The sequence below is a fragment of the Pagrus pagrus genome, assembly GCF_965226575.1.
Source record: "Pagrus pagrus genome assembly, chromosome: 9".
Lineage (NCBI taxonomy): Eukaryota > Metazoa > Chordata > Actinopteri > Spariformes > Sparidae > Pagrus > Pagrus pagrus.
The window spans coordinates 31,458,859-31,474,733 of record NC_140193.1 but is presented as its reverse complement, the minus strand read 5'-3'; the positions used below and the strand labels follow the sequence as shown (position 1 = coordinate 31,474,733).

General features: G+C 39.8%; 1 protein-coding gene across 1 annotated transcript in view; it reads right to left on the bottom strand.

Moving 5' to 3' along the window:
- Positions 1 to 2,430: 2,430 nt before the first annotated feature.
- mao (monoamine oxidase) overlaps positions 2,431 to 15,875 on the bottom strand; it is a 42,387-nt gene continuing 28,942 nt past the window's right edge. Inside the window, exons 4-15 of the mRNA XM_084362385.1 lie at positions 14,488 to 14,592; positions 14,298 to 14,389; positions 12,026 to 12,167; positions 9,438 to 9,587; positions 8,116 to 8,275; positions 7,909 to 8,005; positions 6,931 to 6,984; positions 6,788 to 6,845; positions 6,599 to 6,696; positions 6,069 to 6,180; positions 5,376 to 5,438; positions 2,431 to 5,279 (exon numbers count right to left, since the gene is read on the bottom strand). Of these exons, the coding sequence (XP_084218511.1) occupies positions 5,118 to 5,279; positions 5,376 to 5,438; positions 6,069 to 6,180; positions 6,599 to 6,696; positions 6,788 to 6,845; positions 6,931 to 6,984; positions 7,909 to 8,005; positions 8,116 to 8,275; positions 9,438 to 9,587; positions 12,026 to 12,167; positions 14,298 to 14,389; positions 14,488 to 14,592 (1,293 nt within the window). The 3' untranslated portion in view covers positions 2,431 to 5,117. The remainder of the gene's footprint in view (positions 5,280 to 5,375; positions 5,439 to 6,068; positions 6,181 to 6,598; positions 6,697 to 6,787; positions 6,846 to 6,930; positions 6,985 to 7,908; positions 8,006 to 8,115; positions 8,276 to 9,437; positions 9,588 to 12,025; positions 12,168 to 14,297; positions 14,390 to 14,487; positions 14,593 to 15,875) is intronic.

Here is a 15,875-nt window from a genome sequence, read left to right as displayed (position 1 = left end):
GGATTAACAACCTCCTCCCGGTCTTGTCCGTTTGTTTTCAACGAAGCCTTTGCTAAATCAATATGATGGATTATCATATAGGCGTTATGATGTGTGTATTTGTGTCTCTTATCTGTCATAAACAAGAGATTACGGTTTACGGGCACGTTTGTGTCGCGGCCTGGTGCTACTCAGACAACAGCTGGGACACACACAGCTGCTCCGAGACTCACACAGGTTTAGTTTTCAGCCACAATGTGGAAGCGATCGTTGTGATGAAAGCGGACGGCAGCATCTGTTAGTCTCTTGGCCCTCAATAACTTTTAGAAGTGGCTAACTTAGCTGTTGTAACTTATTACGTAGCTGTAAGGTAACGTAGCTGTAGCATGCTAATGACGTTATGCTAGCTCGGCTGTGGAGCTTAGCTGTGGACATTGTAATGACTTACAAGATTTACGTGCGTTTCAACGTGCATTGTAATAACAATTTACCTGTGAATCCGACATCGTTACACCGCATTCAAAGCTGGGCTGTGTTTGGTTTCTGCCGGCTTGTTGCTCTTGGCACTTGTTGGGGGAGGGTGTGTGTCGCGGGAGGCTCCGAGGGGAGAGCGATACGAGCTCGGAGGGGAGGGGTTAAGGAGCACAGAGAGGAGGGGTGTGTGTGGGGGGGATGCTTTTTTCAAACCTTTCTCAGATCGCAGACCAGAGCTTTAATGAGCTCACCAAACCAATTGTGTGTTCCAATTAATCAGTGCTAAGTAGTTACAGGTATTCATATCAACAAAATGGCAAGGGTGCCCAAATGTTTTGCACAGCCTATTTTTCACGTCTGATTTAATTTCATACAACTTCATATTGCTACACTAAAAATCTTTGTCTGGAAAATACCCCGGTACTCAGCTTTTATTAAGATGAATGGCATGCCACTGTGATCATTTTCTGTGAAGACAAAGTAAATTATTTTGCAGCCTCAGAGGGGTGCCTAAACTTTTTCATACCACTGTAAGTGAATTTGTGAATGTAAGAAATGATTAATTTTCCCCCATGCTGACAGGGTTTTGGCATTCGCTTTGTTCATGTGCTCGTGTTTAAAGCAGTTGTGTTTTTTTAATAGTGTTACTAAGGTATGGTAGGTCCTTGATTGTTATTTCTTTTCAGTTTGTTCTATGTCTAGCCATGAGTGATCGTGGTCGGTATTGTGAATGCTTTTGGTGATCTAGTTGGTTAGCTAAGTAATAGTTCTGCAAGTGAGGTGCTTCTCCCTTGCGTTTTAGATTTTTGTAAAATAGTGGGCTCATTTTATTTATTTATTTTTTCAATAGAATTTTGTTTTTGGTAATATCATCATATTTACAGTAGAAATTTGGCCCATAATGGATGGTGGTAATGTCATCCAGCATTTTAATCATCTTCTATTGTTTTTAATAATGGGATGAAGTTGAGATGGAATAATTTGGACAGTCTTGGAGATATTTATTATTCCAATTTATTAAGTTGTCAGAAAGGCCAGAGTAGGCATTGATGACTTTGATAACTTCATTGAGTGATTTGTGTGGGTTTTGTGGGAATAAAAATAATCCATTTGTGTGGAGACTGATTTTGTGTGTTATGTTTTTTTGTTGTGAAGCTGGTAATGCTGCTATTTTAATGACAGCTTTATTAGTTTTGTTCTGGAGGGATTGAAAAAGCGGTGTGTATTATTCAAAGAATAAAAAAAAAAGTCTGCCTCTAATAAATTATACTTAATCCAGATGAATGAGATTGAAATTATTGTTTTGAATTGAGTTGCTTATACTTTACTGATGGTTTTGATATCTACTGTATGTTGAATAATGATAGGGGACATTAGCTATGTCTAAGGCGTCAGCCTGGTGTTTGCTGAGTGTAGGTAGTGAGTTTTTTTCTTCCTTCTATTTTTAATGTTTGGGGGTCCTGGTTGATATTCCCAGCTGAGTCTTAATTCTGGATATGATTGATTTTTTTTTGTTGCATTTGAGTTGGTTGGTAGTGAAGTCTTAGACGTTAAACGTTCTGTTTCAACTTTTCTGATCGGTTAATTGTTTTCATGTACTCTCAGTCACAAGTAGTGTGAAGGCATTGCAACTGACTGAAGTCAGTGGAAGGAGTGTCGTGTGCATTCAGCAGATCTTTCCTGGAAAGCTTCTTGTCTTTTTAACACTAAACACACTAAAGAGCAGCCTCACAACATTTGCGATGTTATGTATTTTCCTCCTAGATACAAGTTTGTAGATATAGTATAATGTATTTGTTTCTGTCTCATCATGATTTTCAACTTTGTAATAAGCTTAACTACTCCAAAATCTTTTTAAAATATCCTGTCAACTGCTGCAGTGCCACCTGAGGAAAGGAACCACTGCTTTAAGTGAACAGAACACATGTAGCTGCATCCCCTAACCCTGATATACACAAAATAAAAACACAAGAACAGTTGAAGGCGAGTAAAAGATTTATTTCACATTTTTTTCTTTCAAATATCACCAGCTTTGTTTAAGGGATCAAATACATCAAATAACTGGTATACTAATTGGTATAATAATGGTCACAGGAATAATAAAGGAGGCTCAAATGCACAGAAAGACAAGAGGGATGGAGAAGCAGTCAAAGGTCTCCAGAAAACAATAAAGAAGGATCAGATAATTTATTACCATATTATACATTATGTCTGCTGATGGTGCTAGTACTGTGGTTTTGAAGGATGGACATAGTGCACTGGCTGTGTTTGTTCATTGTCCAATCATTACTTGTAGAGTTGGCCTGGTTGAGCACAAAACCAGTGCATGTGCTGGGGTGAAACAGGGGTAGGTCAAGGGAATAAGGGCTAGAGGGTCAAAGGTCGGTTCACACAGGGTGAGTTTAGCATTTAGAGACACGAGGGCACCACAACAAGGAGAGACAGATCACAGTGAAGCGCTGCAATCACAATATAAAACACACACAGACTTGGCTTCACTGGAGATAAGCAGTTTGATCAACCGAATGATCTGAGCTCTATTAATCACAGCTGATGCTGTGTTTTTACACCCAGCTTTACCTGAGTCAAGTTTGTACTGAGTTCATAACTCAGGTAATACAGGGAATGTCAAAAAAAAAAAAAAAAAAAAAAAAAAATTTGGACATGCTAAGAGGGACACAGTTGTTTTGCGGGTCCCTATACAATGACGGTTACCAATGACACATTAAACCAATGACCTGGTCCATCTGACATCTCACCTCCAGTGCAGATGGGAGTGGAGCAGAATAAGGGCAGAGAGTGTCAGAGTCACACAGGCACTTAAGAGAAATGAAAAAACACTACGACTTCCATTAAGGCACAACAGATAACTACACTCACACACACATACCAGTCTTTGGGACAAGAACAGCATGATTCTCTCAGCGAGCATACCGAGCTGCATGCACAGTACAATGCTCCTCAAAAGAGATGTTCTAACAGAGAAACTCTTTCAGATTCACTCATGTGTTGATTGGATTTCTTCAAATCTGACCCCTACTCTGACAAATGATTGCTATGGTCAAAGTGTAAATCATCATGGATTGCTGTCAAAGTGCTTGAAGTGTGGTACACACTTAACATCTACTTGCAAGTTGTGTTTTAAAGTGTGAAACATAACTTGATGTTTCTTCAAATGTCTGTATAACCTTTCTGAGCTTGATCCTTCGTTTGTTCAACTGTTTTTCTTGAATCTATTTTAAGAAGAGGCGATTCCTTCAAAACTTTTCTTACAAAACAAAAACAACATCTTGTTTGATTTAAACTCATTAGATTGAGTAAATAATACAATAGAAGTAATTAACACAATAAAGCATCAGATAAGTGCAATAATATAAGTCAATTTAATCTAAGACTCTACTGTTGGAGGCCTTTACAGAGAAACTGCAGGCTGGCCACATCTTTCCATGTTCGATGACAAATGGCTTCTTATAATAATGCACATGTCAGTTTTGGGTTTCCTGGAGAAAAAAAAAAAAAAGAAAGTATGTGGTTTGCTTGATTAGCCACAGTACTACCCTTTGTGATCATCTAAATTATGAATGAGAAAAAGTAAAAATATATACGTCAAAATTCTGATCATAATACAACAACAAATAGATTGTGTTACCTAGTCTGAAGAAAATACATTCGAATTATTCCATAACATGTACCAAAAGATAACCGTACAGAGCAGCTTAGTTGCAGTTAATTCCCCCGAATTATAAGTTTGAATTTCAGGATAGGGCCTCTCATGCATGTTCTTACCTATTTTTCTTACTGTCACCAAATCCTGTATAAACCAACAATGAACTATTCTGTCTCTTGATACTTAAGTAAAACAGCTAGGCACTGTCATTGTTAGCAATTTCACTCAAAATGGATCTGTGGATTTAGTGTACTAGTAAATAAAATAAAATGTAAAAGCTGTAATAACGGGCAATGGCACAACTCTGTTCTATTCTGATGTTGCTGGATCTCATCAAACAGCTACAGCTGCTTGGCCAGAATAAATCAGCACCTAAAATCAGCAGAGGTAATTAGACACCACACACACACTCACACACACATAAACACACACATACTATGCACACAACTGACCAACACATACTCACAAATTCATGATCACCAAAGCATGTGCACATGCACACAAACAAAGCTCATACACACACAGAAAGCATGATTAATAAACTCATATGTGTTTAAGAATGTGAATGTCATTGGCAATGTTATGGAATATTAACAGTGACATATATTTTTTCCTTTTAAGAACTGATTCTGTACTTTTTCCTTCATTGGTTTCACAATCTGACTCACAGGTTTAGATTTTCTAGATTTAAACTGAAGTTATTTCTCCTTCACTCCTCTAAAAGTATCAATGTACTATTAATCAGTGCTTCACTATTTGTTTCACTCTCTCTTTCTTTTGTGAACAGACAGTGCACAGAGTAATGGTGCATTAGTTATTTGTGTGAGCTGAACAGTCTGTCTTACAGCAGCGTGTTTCTCAAAAACATCCTATACCCTATAATTTACTACTTTGTAGTCTGGGCCAAAAAGTAGTGCACTAGAAGGATAACAGTACAGTGTCTATTGGGGCATGCCCCCTTAAGATACAGAGGAGTGAGATGACTGGCGTGAGCAGTTTAACTCCTGGGAAGGGGAAGGAGGCCCTTCTTGTAGGCCAACAGGCCAGCTGCAGTGGCAACAGACAGGAAGGTGGAGACTCCCATGAACTTGAGGAGACCACCAACTGAAGGCATGTTTCTCTCCCAGAAGGTGGTGACAAACGGGAATGCTGGAACCTCCTATTGGAGGGGCAGAAGGCAGAGGGGGGTTAATGTAAAATTTATTTCTATTCTGACTTATATTAGTTAAAACATTTCCAGAAAGATTTCCCTCACCAAACATTGAGGTTCCGGCTGCCAGATTTGACTCTGGTGGATTTTACCCAGTACACACATGACCTGCAACAGAGTACATCATTTGTTCAGTCAGTACATTCACATGAAGATTTTAAGCCTTTACTTCAAGATGACATCTATTTCAGTTGGCAGTGTGAATATGATAAGCTCACTAACTCCCCCAAAATCTCCTGACACCATATTTAATGTTATTCCTGGAGGAGGCTGTCTAAGGAGTAAAATTGCAAACAGCAGGAAGAGCAGGAGCGTTGAGGTAGAGAACCAGACTGGGGCTGAACACAGCTTCCTACTGTAGGCTGACAGAGGCCAGATTGACGACAGGGGATACACTAAGACATGGCCAGGACAACCAGGAGGGCATCAGCAGCAGGAGAAAACATTTTCACAACTATATATAGGTATATTTTTATATATATTTTTTGACCCAGCAGATTTGATAATAATTTCATTACTTCATGATTACAACTTCATGATTGTTATTTGTGACAAAGTAATATGTGTCCAGCTCATTCAATCGCAGAAAAATGAGAGCTGTAGAAATCACTGGAACTGCCATGGACTGCCATGATATACATTTTCTTTACAAGTCTATGTAAACTTTTGACCATGATTGTATCTGTGGATCTCCTGGTTTCTGAAAGAGCAGTGCTTTGAGGTTGTCTATGCTCTGACCTCTCTGGCTGCTCTCTCTCCAGCCTGTACTGCCCCCTCCATGTAGCCACTCCATTCCGTGGCTGTCTCTGTGCCTGCAAAGTACAACCTGCCAACCGGCTCCCTTAGCACCCTGGGGAAAGGAAAAGAGAGAGTTACAGTTGATTTATAAGCATTAAAGGTGGCCTGTGATTAAATATACTGCCATTAATCTCTGGTATTACAAATGAACTGAACAACTGAAACCAGCTGCAAAGAATTGAGAGCTTCTTACTGCATAACACTGTTTTGTGTGAATTAAGTCAAGTAAAGGGGCGATGGATCAGCAGATTTAAAAAACTTTGAACCCTCAATTTATTTAATTGCAGTGGGTTTTGTCTTTTCACATTCTAAATTATTGTTGGGCGAAAACCTTGTAGCCCCTCAGCTGTCAACTTCTAAAGACAGAAACAGCTTCGTTTTCAAGCTGAATGAAAATACAGCTTTGTCATGCGTGGCGTGTGTGTGTGTGTGCATGCGTGCGTGCACGCACGTGTACATGAGTGACTTACTTGCCATACTGGGTGAGGATTCCTGGGGGGAAATAGGCTGTGTAGCAGCCTCCAGAGTACTCTTCTTCACACCAGTTCTTCTCCTCATAGTGCACCGGCTGACAGACACAAGTGGACACATGAATGGTTTAACTAGTGATGCAGTTCCACTTTAGCTGTGTGACTACGTGTTAGCCTGTATAAACTTACATGCAGGGCCTCTTCTGTGCCCAGCACTCTGGAGTAGATCTCACAGATCCTCTTCAACCTAAACACAGAGAGACAACATTAAACTGATCTTGCAGCTCGTGAGAGTGTATTGATCTAACGTATTGCCTCCACCATAGTTCTACCTCTCCTCTTTGGTCAGTCCTGATAGCTTTCTGCACTTGCGGGCAAGGATGAATCTGGAGAGAAAAGAAAAATATTATTGACTAGATAGAAAATATATCATGAGTAGAGCCTGAGTAGAGTCAGATTCTATATTTTCCTGACTGCCATCAAATCCCATGAAACAACCCAAACCAACAATGAACAGATCTTACTAAAACGTACTGTGTAACAGAACTGGTCAGGATCTAATGTTAATTAATGTTCTGTGTTCTTTTGTACATCTAAAGTTCACACACACATTCCAGATTTCTACAGTGAAATAGTAAATACAGCAGCCATCCTCCTGATAAATCCTGAGCTCCATCAGAGCTGTCTAAAAATTATTTATTTCAGAAGCTAAAAGTTACATTTTTCTTTCCTCTGGGGATTTTCCTCTGTCACAGTCACATAATTAATTTACCCGTTCTTATTATAGAACAAGGCATTACAATAAATTACTAGTTCTGTATTATCATAAAAATATGGATAATATTCAATCCCTACATACATTTTTGGCTACAGCCACCAGGGCGTTCAGCGAGCCCCATGCCAAATCCACCATTGAAAATAATCTGCAACAAACGCACTATTTCATCCTGTTTCAGTTGCATTTTTTGTTGTGCTATTTTAGGAAATTACTGAGCCTCATTTAGTAATGAAACTATATGTTTTGTAGTCATTTTTAAAGATGTGTCTTCAGTAGGAGCCAATGGTCTTTAGGGCTGAGAGCCACTGATATTACAAAGGAAAATCAGAAAACTGTATGAGATGGACAAACACAGTGTTGGTTTGATCTTTTCTTGGGACTTGTTGACGATTCTCTTGGTTTTAAAATTAGATAATCACACATGGGTGTAATGTGCATGTGTACACATACTTTGAGTCATCATATTATCTCAATTTTCTACCAAAATCTCTGTTATCTATCTTTATCAAATTTTGCAGAGCGCTGCAGTCACCCCATAATGGCAGGTACAGTCCCATCAGGTTTGGTGTCATCCAGTGTCAGGCCGATGGGAGCGCCCTCCTCTTCAATTACCATACTGCCACAGTAACCTGGTGACACACACCATGATCACTATTGTAAATAAAAATAGTGTACAGGTAAAATAAGACATAAACAACAACATTCCCTCTCTCTCGTTCACTCTACCCTTCCTCTGTACCCTTTTTCCTCCAGAAGTTCTCTTTGTAGTAGACCATGCACTTGATGACAGAGCCCATAGGGACACGGTGGATCAGCTGGTTCCTCAGCGGTGGAAGCTCAGGGTTAAAATGCATCTTCAGATTCAGACCAGGCGGGGTGGCCACAATCACATACTTGGCCTAAGACAAAGGCACACATAACAAGCAAACACAAATAAGACAGGACAGTGTGAGCTGCATCTCATCGCACATGCAGCAGCTCGCCAATAAACCAGTAGATGGCAGCAAAGAACAATAGTGCAAGCTGCAATTTATGATTCAGAAGGAGTTATGTTGTTAAACATCTATTTCTCATCTCTGAGGACATATTGTATTACAACTACATGTCACATTATGCAGTGTACAATAACATGCATTTTTTATTTTTTTTTATTTCTGTTTATAAATAATTCCAAAAATGTAACAATGATAAAAAATATGTGTAGTAACAAATATGGCTGTAGTGCTGGAAGAAGTACTCAGATTATTTGCACCATTTAAAGTTCCAATACAGCAATGTAAAAATACTCCATTATAAGTAAAAGTCCTTCCTTCAACAATAAGTTTTGTTAGGAATTATATTATTATTATTTGAGTATCAGGAAAGATGTCAGAAGTAAAAATACTCTTGTTACTGTACATTATTATTATTTATAAGATGGGTGAATAGTTAATACTAATGCATCCATGTAGGGTTTATGTTTTCAGTACATTACATACAGTTTGGTAGCTAAGTTCAGTGGTCGGACCCCTCAAAAGGGTCTGAGCTGTGAGACGATGCATGTGAGAGGAAAAGGGAAGGACTACGTTTAGCACCACTATTTCTTTCATTTCTTTTTTAGTTTTCTCTAAGTAAAAGCTGTCTTTGTGATTTATTGTATAATCGGACATATTTGGGGCTCAAACTGTTACAACAAATAAACAAAGAAACTAAATCTAATAAGTTTAGAGGGAAAATCTCACTTTGGTGGAACTACTAACTTATACATTTGAGAAATGCAACTAGAGGCCCAAACACATTCTTTTGTGAGAAGTCACGAGACCAGAGATGTTAGCAATCACTGGTTTGATCTTTAACAATGTGCAGGAACTAACTACAGCTGTCAGATAAATGTAGTGGAGTAGAAAGAATAATATTTACCTCTGGCATTTTGTGGAGTAGAAGTATAAAGTAACATTAAACGAAAATAATTGTAAGTTAGGTAAAAGAACTTCAAAACCATGCTTACGTAAATACAGTACTTGAGTAATTGTACTTAGTTACTTTCCACCACAGTATGGCTTAATAATCTGATATGCTTACTGAGTAGGTCTGTTTGTCCACTGTCTCCACCACCACCATGTCTCCACTCTGGTCGATCCTGTAGACTGGAGACTGCAGCTTCACTAGGTCTCCCAGCTCCCTGGCCATGCACTCACTGATCTGACCGGAGCCACCTACAAACTTCCTCTCCTGCAAAAGAGGTTGGAGAAATCAGGGGTCAGTCACCACCACCACCACCACCACAAACACAGAGCACAGATGCAGAAAGACTACACTGGTCTAGACCAGCTTTTTAAATCTCCCCCTGCAAAACAGACTACTACTCTGCCAGGGTAATAAAACTAGGAGACAGACCGATAAAATCTGTTGATTTCTCCTGGTGTTACATACCAGTTATCCTCAGTCCACTCTCTTTCCTTCACTAAGAATGTTCTACATCTTAAACCAAAGGGAGACTGTGTTTGTAAAGCTCAGGCCAGCAACTGCTGAATAATGGAGAATATAGTGGGGGTGGAGAGGCAATAAGTGCTGCCAAAGCTCTGATACACAAACTTAAATCAACAGTGACCTCCTCCATATGGTAAGTGTAGATGTCTCTCCATTCTTCCTGTTCACAAATACACTGTGTGTATTCCACTGTGGCATTTGGATGAATATGCCTGCCAGTTGCCACAAAATGCTGAACTGAACCTAAATCACTCGTGGCAGTGAAATGGGGTGAGTCTGTGCTGGTCTTGTTTGGTGAAAGACAAAAACATTTTTCAGTTTCTGTGGAAATTCCACAAAAAGTAAGAAATACCACATGTGCCTCCATGTATAATACTTCACAGCTTACATAACCCTCTCCTTTAAACAAAATGTAAGCTCAAATGACTGTTGAGGTGTATATATTGTACACATACCCATGCATGCACCCGTTACAAGTGTGAATGTTTTAAATCGGAAGGTCCAGCTTATTGGAAGATGACAACAGAGCTGGTTACAACATTGTCTGTTTACCTAAACACAATCCCATTCCTCAGTGGCTATGGCAACAGGGCCACTTGGCTTTGGGGAGTACTGAGGCAGAATGTTTTCCCCCAGCACTCCAAGAAAACAGCTTTTGTCAGGCTCATAATTATGCTACACTCATCAGCAGCAGACTAAGGTAAACGTAGTAGGGCTGAAAGAGGAGAGTGAGGGATCTCTTACTGATGCTCAGCCTCATGTGTTGCATGAGTGAATGCCTCTCTGCTGGCTACAGCGAGCTTAAGTTCACACATCCTCTTGGCAAGCCTCATCTGCACTGGCCTCAGTCCCTCAGGCTGCTTTTTGCAGAAAGTTGAAAGGTGATACTGGGGTATTTTGTTTGTATTCCAATTTTAATGGGTATCAATTAAGAATAATTATTACCTCCACCTAGTTCTATTTTCTTTATGTTCGTTTGTTGGTTGGTTGGTTGGTTGGTTGGTCTGTCAGCAGGGTTACACAAAAGCTGCTGAACAGGCTTTTTAATGAACTTGGATGAAGGATGGGTCTTGGCCCAGAATAGACCACATCAACCTTCGGTGTGGATCCAGGTAATAGGGCATTTTTCACGGTAGTTTTCAACATTTTCATTGATTCCTCAGGGAATAATGCATGGATCAGGATTAAAAAAAACATGTGCATTTAGATGACTGGTATCAATGAGAGAGTACAATTATGATTAAGCAGTTATGGGTGGTTTAAAATTTAGAGTGATACAGGGCTTTCGAGGGGGTATGCACTGTAGTGAGTGCCACTCTCGTTTTGTTGATTTGTTGTGATTTTTTCAAAAACTATATCTCACATTAATCTCTGATCTAGATTGGACTTTGCCTCCTTAAATAAACAAGAAAGCCCACATGTTCAGGCAGCAGTGTTGGAGGTAACGTGTTACAAAGTAACATATTACTGTAATCACATTACATTTGTGATGTGGTTACAGGAATGTGAGGTGTTACTGTTCCTAAATTTAGTAATCACATTGTAGTTATTAATTTGAAATGTCATGTTGTAACCAGGGTGGCATAAGTTGATGAATTAACTGTATAATGGGTGGACAGAGAGCGTTCCTTTACATGCACGCTCACATCTCCTGACCTCTCCTGGCATCAATAAAAACTCAATACAGCGATGCTGTCTAGTGCATGACTACCAGGAGGAACAGACAGTTTGAGAGACTCCTCCTCATGGGGTATAACCACTTTGTGATAAACATGTCAAATCAGCCGGACTTGTGCCATGGTTTGTGAGCAGTCAACTCGGGCGAGTTTGTTTGACTGTGTCTAGCCTGTTACGTGCAGTCCATATGCCATCTGAAGAGCATAAAAGAAAGATCTTGTGTAGGTCCTACAAACTAGGTTAGGACTGATGTATGGGCATATGTAAGGTTTAACTTTTTGTTCTTAACTGGCAACTACATGACAGTGCATCTCAGACAACGTTAACACTAATGAAATGTAACAGGTCGTGTGATAAATAAGGGACAAAAAAGTGAAATCACACATTACATTTTAAAAAAGATGACAAGTAATATGTAATACATTACTTTTTTTGAGTAACGACTCCAACACTGGCCGCTAGAAATACTGATACTGCATACACAAACATTCAAGTTCACCTACCTGTCCTCCATTAGTGGTGGAGAAGATCCTCATGGTTCCTCCGCACTGCTTCACATACCAGAGGAACCACAGAGCCGACACCTCATGGGGCTCAGAGGTCACGTTCACGTTGACAAACAGCGTGGCGAACCGACGGACAGTGCTTGAAGTAAGGGAGAGGGATTGAACAAACAGTTAGGACTCAATACCTAAAAAACACATGACACAGTTTTGTTTGTTAATGAACTACAGTATGTGTATCTGTAACTATAGATCCTACACAGGTTTTCATTCATTAACCCTTATTTTTTTGTTTGGAGACTCTCTTCATTTACAATGTTCCACTATGTTAAAGCGAACTTCATCAGTTCACCTTATGGCGGTCCAGTACGAAACCACTGCAAATAAATGTATCTTTATGAGTTATCTTTACAGTGTGTGGGGCTTTGCTTTCAAAGGGATCATTCAGGAATGCATGTGTTATGTGTTATATTACTGGAATAACAACTTGAATCAGCAGTAGGGAAATTCATATATTTCTCCAGAGATGGGTTGCTGGTCTAAGTGAACAACACACTATAATTTACTATGATTCATTTCACTGTTCCACTTGATGTTCACATGGTCCCAGAGTCATGGTGACGAAGACATTTGTTCAAATACAATTACAAAGTATCAAACTCTCAGTACTGGATATAGTGTATTTCCTTATGTTTAAGCTCCAACTGATTTCACTGACATCAAATCATTGAGCTAAGAGGTGCCCTAGTGGCCAAATGGTTAAGATGGGTATTATAAAACCAGAATGTATGTCATACACATCTCTCTCCCCTCTTTATTTGACTGCATCCTCACTGTCATCTGTCTAATAAAGGTGAAAATGGCAAAAAAATATTAATCACTTCAAAAGAAATATATGATTGGGCTGAGTTAAAGCTAGGGTTGGTAAGTTATTCAGATAAGCCTTTTTTGTTATATTTGTAGAAAATCTCAACATCTGGGCAGCAATCAATAAATCAATTGCTCATTCTGCCCATATGAAAAGATTACACAGGCTACCTGTCTGTGTACCTATGGGAGTTCTTCATAGCTGTTCCTGTCCGGTGTGAAACCAAAAGTGACCGCTGATTTATTTATTTAATCCAGACCATGATCTAAACCTAACCAAGTAGTCTTGTTGCCTAAATCTGACCAAACTGTGACTGAAGAGTGGAAATGTTCTTTTAAATACCTTAAAGTAATAAATACACTAAGTCTAGTAAAAAGCCATAAAACAAAAATCTAAATGTACTGGCGACACAAACTCTCGTCACCCACAACTTTTGACCCACAAAAGTAATATGCATCATCCACTCAGCCAACTTCTTCCACAGACAGATACACAAATAATTGAAAAACAACGTGCACTTAGGGCACAGGCTGAGACAGAGCTTGCTGAAGTGTGCACTGTTATGTCCCTGCAAAACCACACCCATCCAGTTTTTAGGTAGTCCTCTCTAGTTTCATACCTGCCTGCCTGCACACACTCTGCCCTTTGTACATGACTGGAATCTTCAATATTGGGGAGTGCGTGTCACAAGAATGGCAGAGAAAGTGCAGCCAGAATTTGCCAATATTAACATGCTAGAATTATGGCAGTGAGTGACAACAGCCATGTTCGTTGTTTACGTTCATCATGATAATGTGTTTCCTTACATGTGAGTGAGACATGAGGTAATTGGATACAGTTAGCGATGACAACTATGTGCTGAGCTCATAGCACACAGCCCCTGAGCCAAAGAACAGAGTGGCTGCGGCAGCAACAGACTCGTTCAGAAGCTAATCCAGTTAGCACAAAGCATACATCTACAGCAGTAATGAGTAAGCTAACTGTTGCAAAGGCTAGCCTTTTCAGACTGAAGTATACTTCAGCTATTTTGCATGAGTTGAGTTTATATGAATGTGGAGTTGTTTATTTATGTATTTATCAGACTAAAAAGACTAAGAGAGCTCTTTAAATGTAACAGACTAGCCGGTAAGACATCTCCCAGCTGGCCAGTGAGAGGAACAGGACAGTCAGTGTCACTGTAGTCAGGTGGTGCACGTTCATATGTTTCAGAGGAGTGGCTCTGGAGGGAGGCCTGAAGGGATGATGGGATTTTTTTTTTCACTTGGACACTTTAAAAATGTAGCTTGCTCTTGCTGGTTTCTACTATCTTACCAACCCCAGCTTGAGGAGACAAAGGGAAAACATGCACAATTGTTCTTAGTCTTGTTAAAGAGGAAAAGTAATATACTATCCTCTTTTCTCTACCTGGTCCAGCAGATTTTTTCAAAGAGCTCCCTCATGGACATCTTGTCCCACTCCTCAGCATGGGGAGCTTTCCAGGGAGCCTCTCTGGGAATCTGAAATACAGGAAGATGAGCAAGAAACTAACATTTGGCAAAGATGAGATAGAAAGAGTGTAGAGTAAAAGCAAACAACAGGGTGATTCTTGCTTTACCTCCTTGCCCATGTCATCCATTGTCCTCCACAGGTTGTTGAAGTCCAGCAGGACAAAGGGGTTCCACATGGGAGGGAAGGAGCCTTTGAATGGGTGAGTCTTTCCCTGTTGGATACACATCATTATCATCATCATCATTGTTGTCGTCGTCGTCAAAAAAAACAACTTCTGTAATCGCCAGTTGCCAACATATGGAAATGTTACTTTTTCTAAGTGGTTGTAGTGTGTAAATTCACTTTCTCACTTTGTATGCATGTGATGGTGTGTCACATTTTACATACAAGACAGTAATGTCTGTCTGCTCAGAAACACACTGTTGGAAACAAACACCTGTTGATTGCAGAGTTTGGCTGCCATTGTGGAAGGCAAGCTCAAACTTTAGTAAATTTTAAGACAGTAAAAAGTGTCTCAAAGTGAGAAATTTGGTATTTGTCTTTGAAAACCCACTTTACTCAACCTCTAGCTGACCTCCAGCACGCTGAGTCAGCGTGTACACAGTGGATTTAAAAAGAGTATATTGACATATTGCCATCAAGTGATAAGATTCAGAGTAATCAAGTGATAAGAGTGTCCATATTCCATTTGGTGAACTATTGCTCCAATTGTCAACCACACAACTGATTTACAACTGGTGGTGGTGGTGGGGTCAATCAAAGCTATCTATGCCAGCTCTGACAAGGACAAGCAGATTACATTTTAAGCTCTGTGTCACAAGCGTGTTCGCTGTTTCCAAAATCGAACTCTTGTTAAAGACCACGTTTTGATGCTTTCTAGCAATTATCTCTGAGCTGAGTGTGTGTGTGTGTGTGTGTGTGTGTGTGTTTGTGTGTGTGTGTGTGTGTGTGTGTGTGTAACTGTGTACAGTCTTTCCAGCCTAAGTCAAGTCAAGTTTATTTCTAGAGCACATTTAAAAACAAGAAAAAGTTGACCAAGTGCTTTACAAGGAGATGACATAAAACACAGAAATTACCAAATCAAGACACAAGAATTTAAGGAAAACACAGGAATAGATCAAAACACAACACAAACAGCAGTAAGTGGATTTTGAATGTATCAATGGAGGGGGTGATTTAACTGTTAACTGTGGCAAACTATTCCACAGTTTAGGGCCAACAGCTGAAAATGCTCTATCACCTTTGGTTTTTAGCTGTGTGTGTGGAATGGAGAGCAGCAATTGGTCAGCAGACCGGAGGGGTACATGCAGTACAAACAAATAAGAGAATCCTAAAATCAATGCTTTACTTCACCGATAGCCAGTCAGAACAGGAGAGATATGGACTCTTTTCCTAGCACCAGTGAGGAGTGTTGCTGCTGCTTTTTGTACGAGCTGCAGGTGTGACAGGGCTCACTGACTGATTCCTATATAAAGAGAATTGCAGCAACCGAGG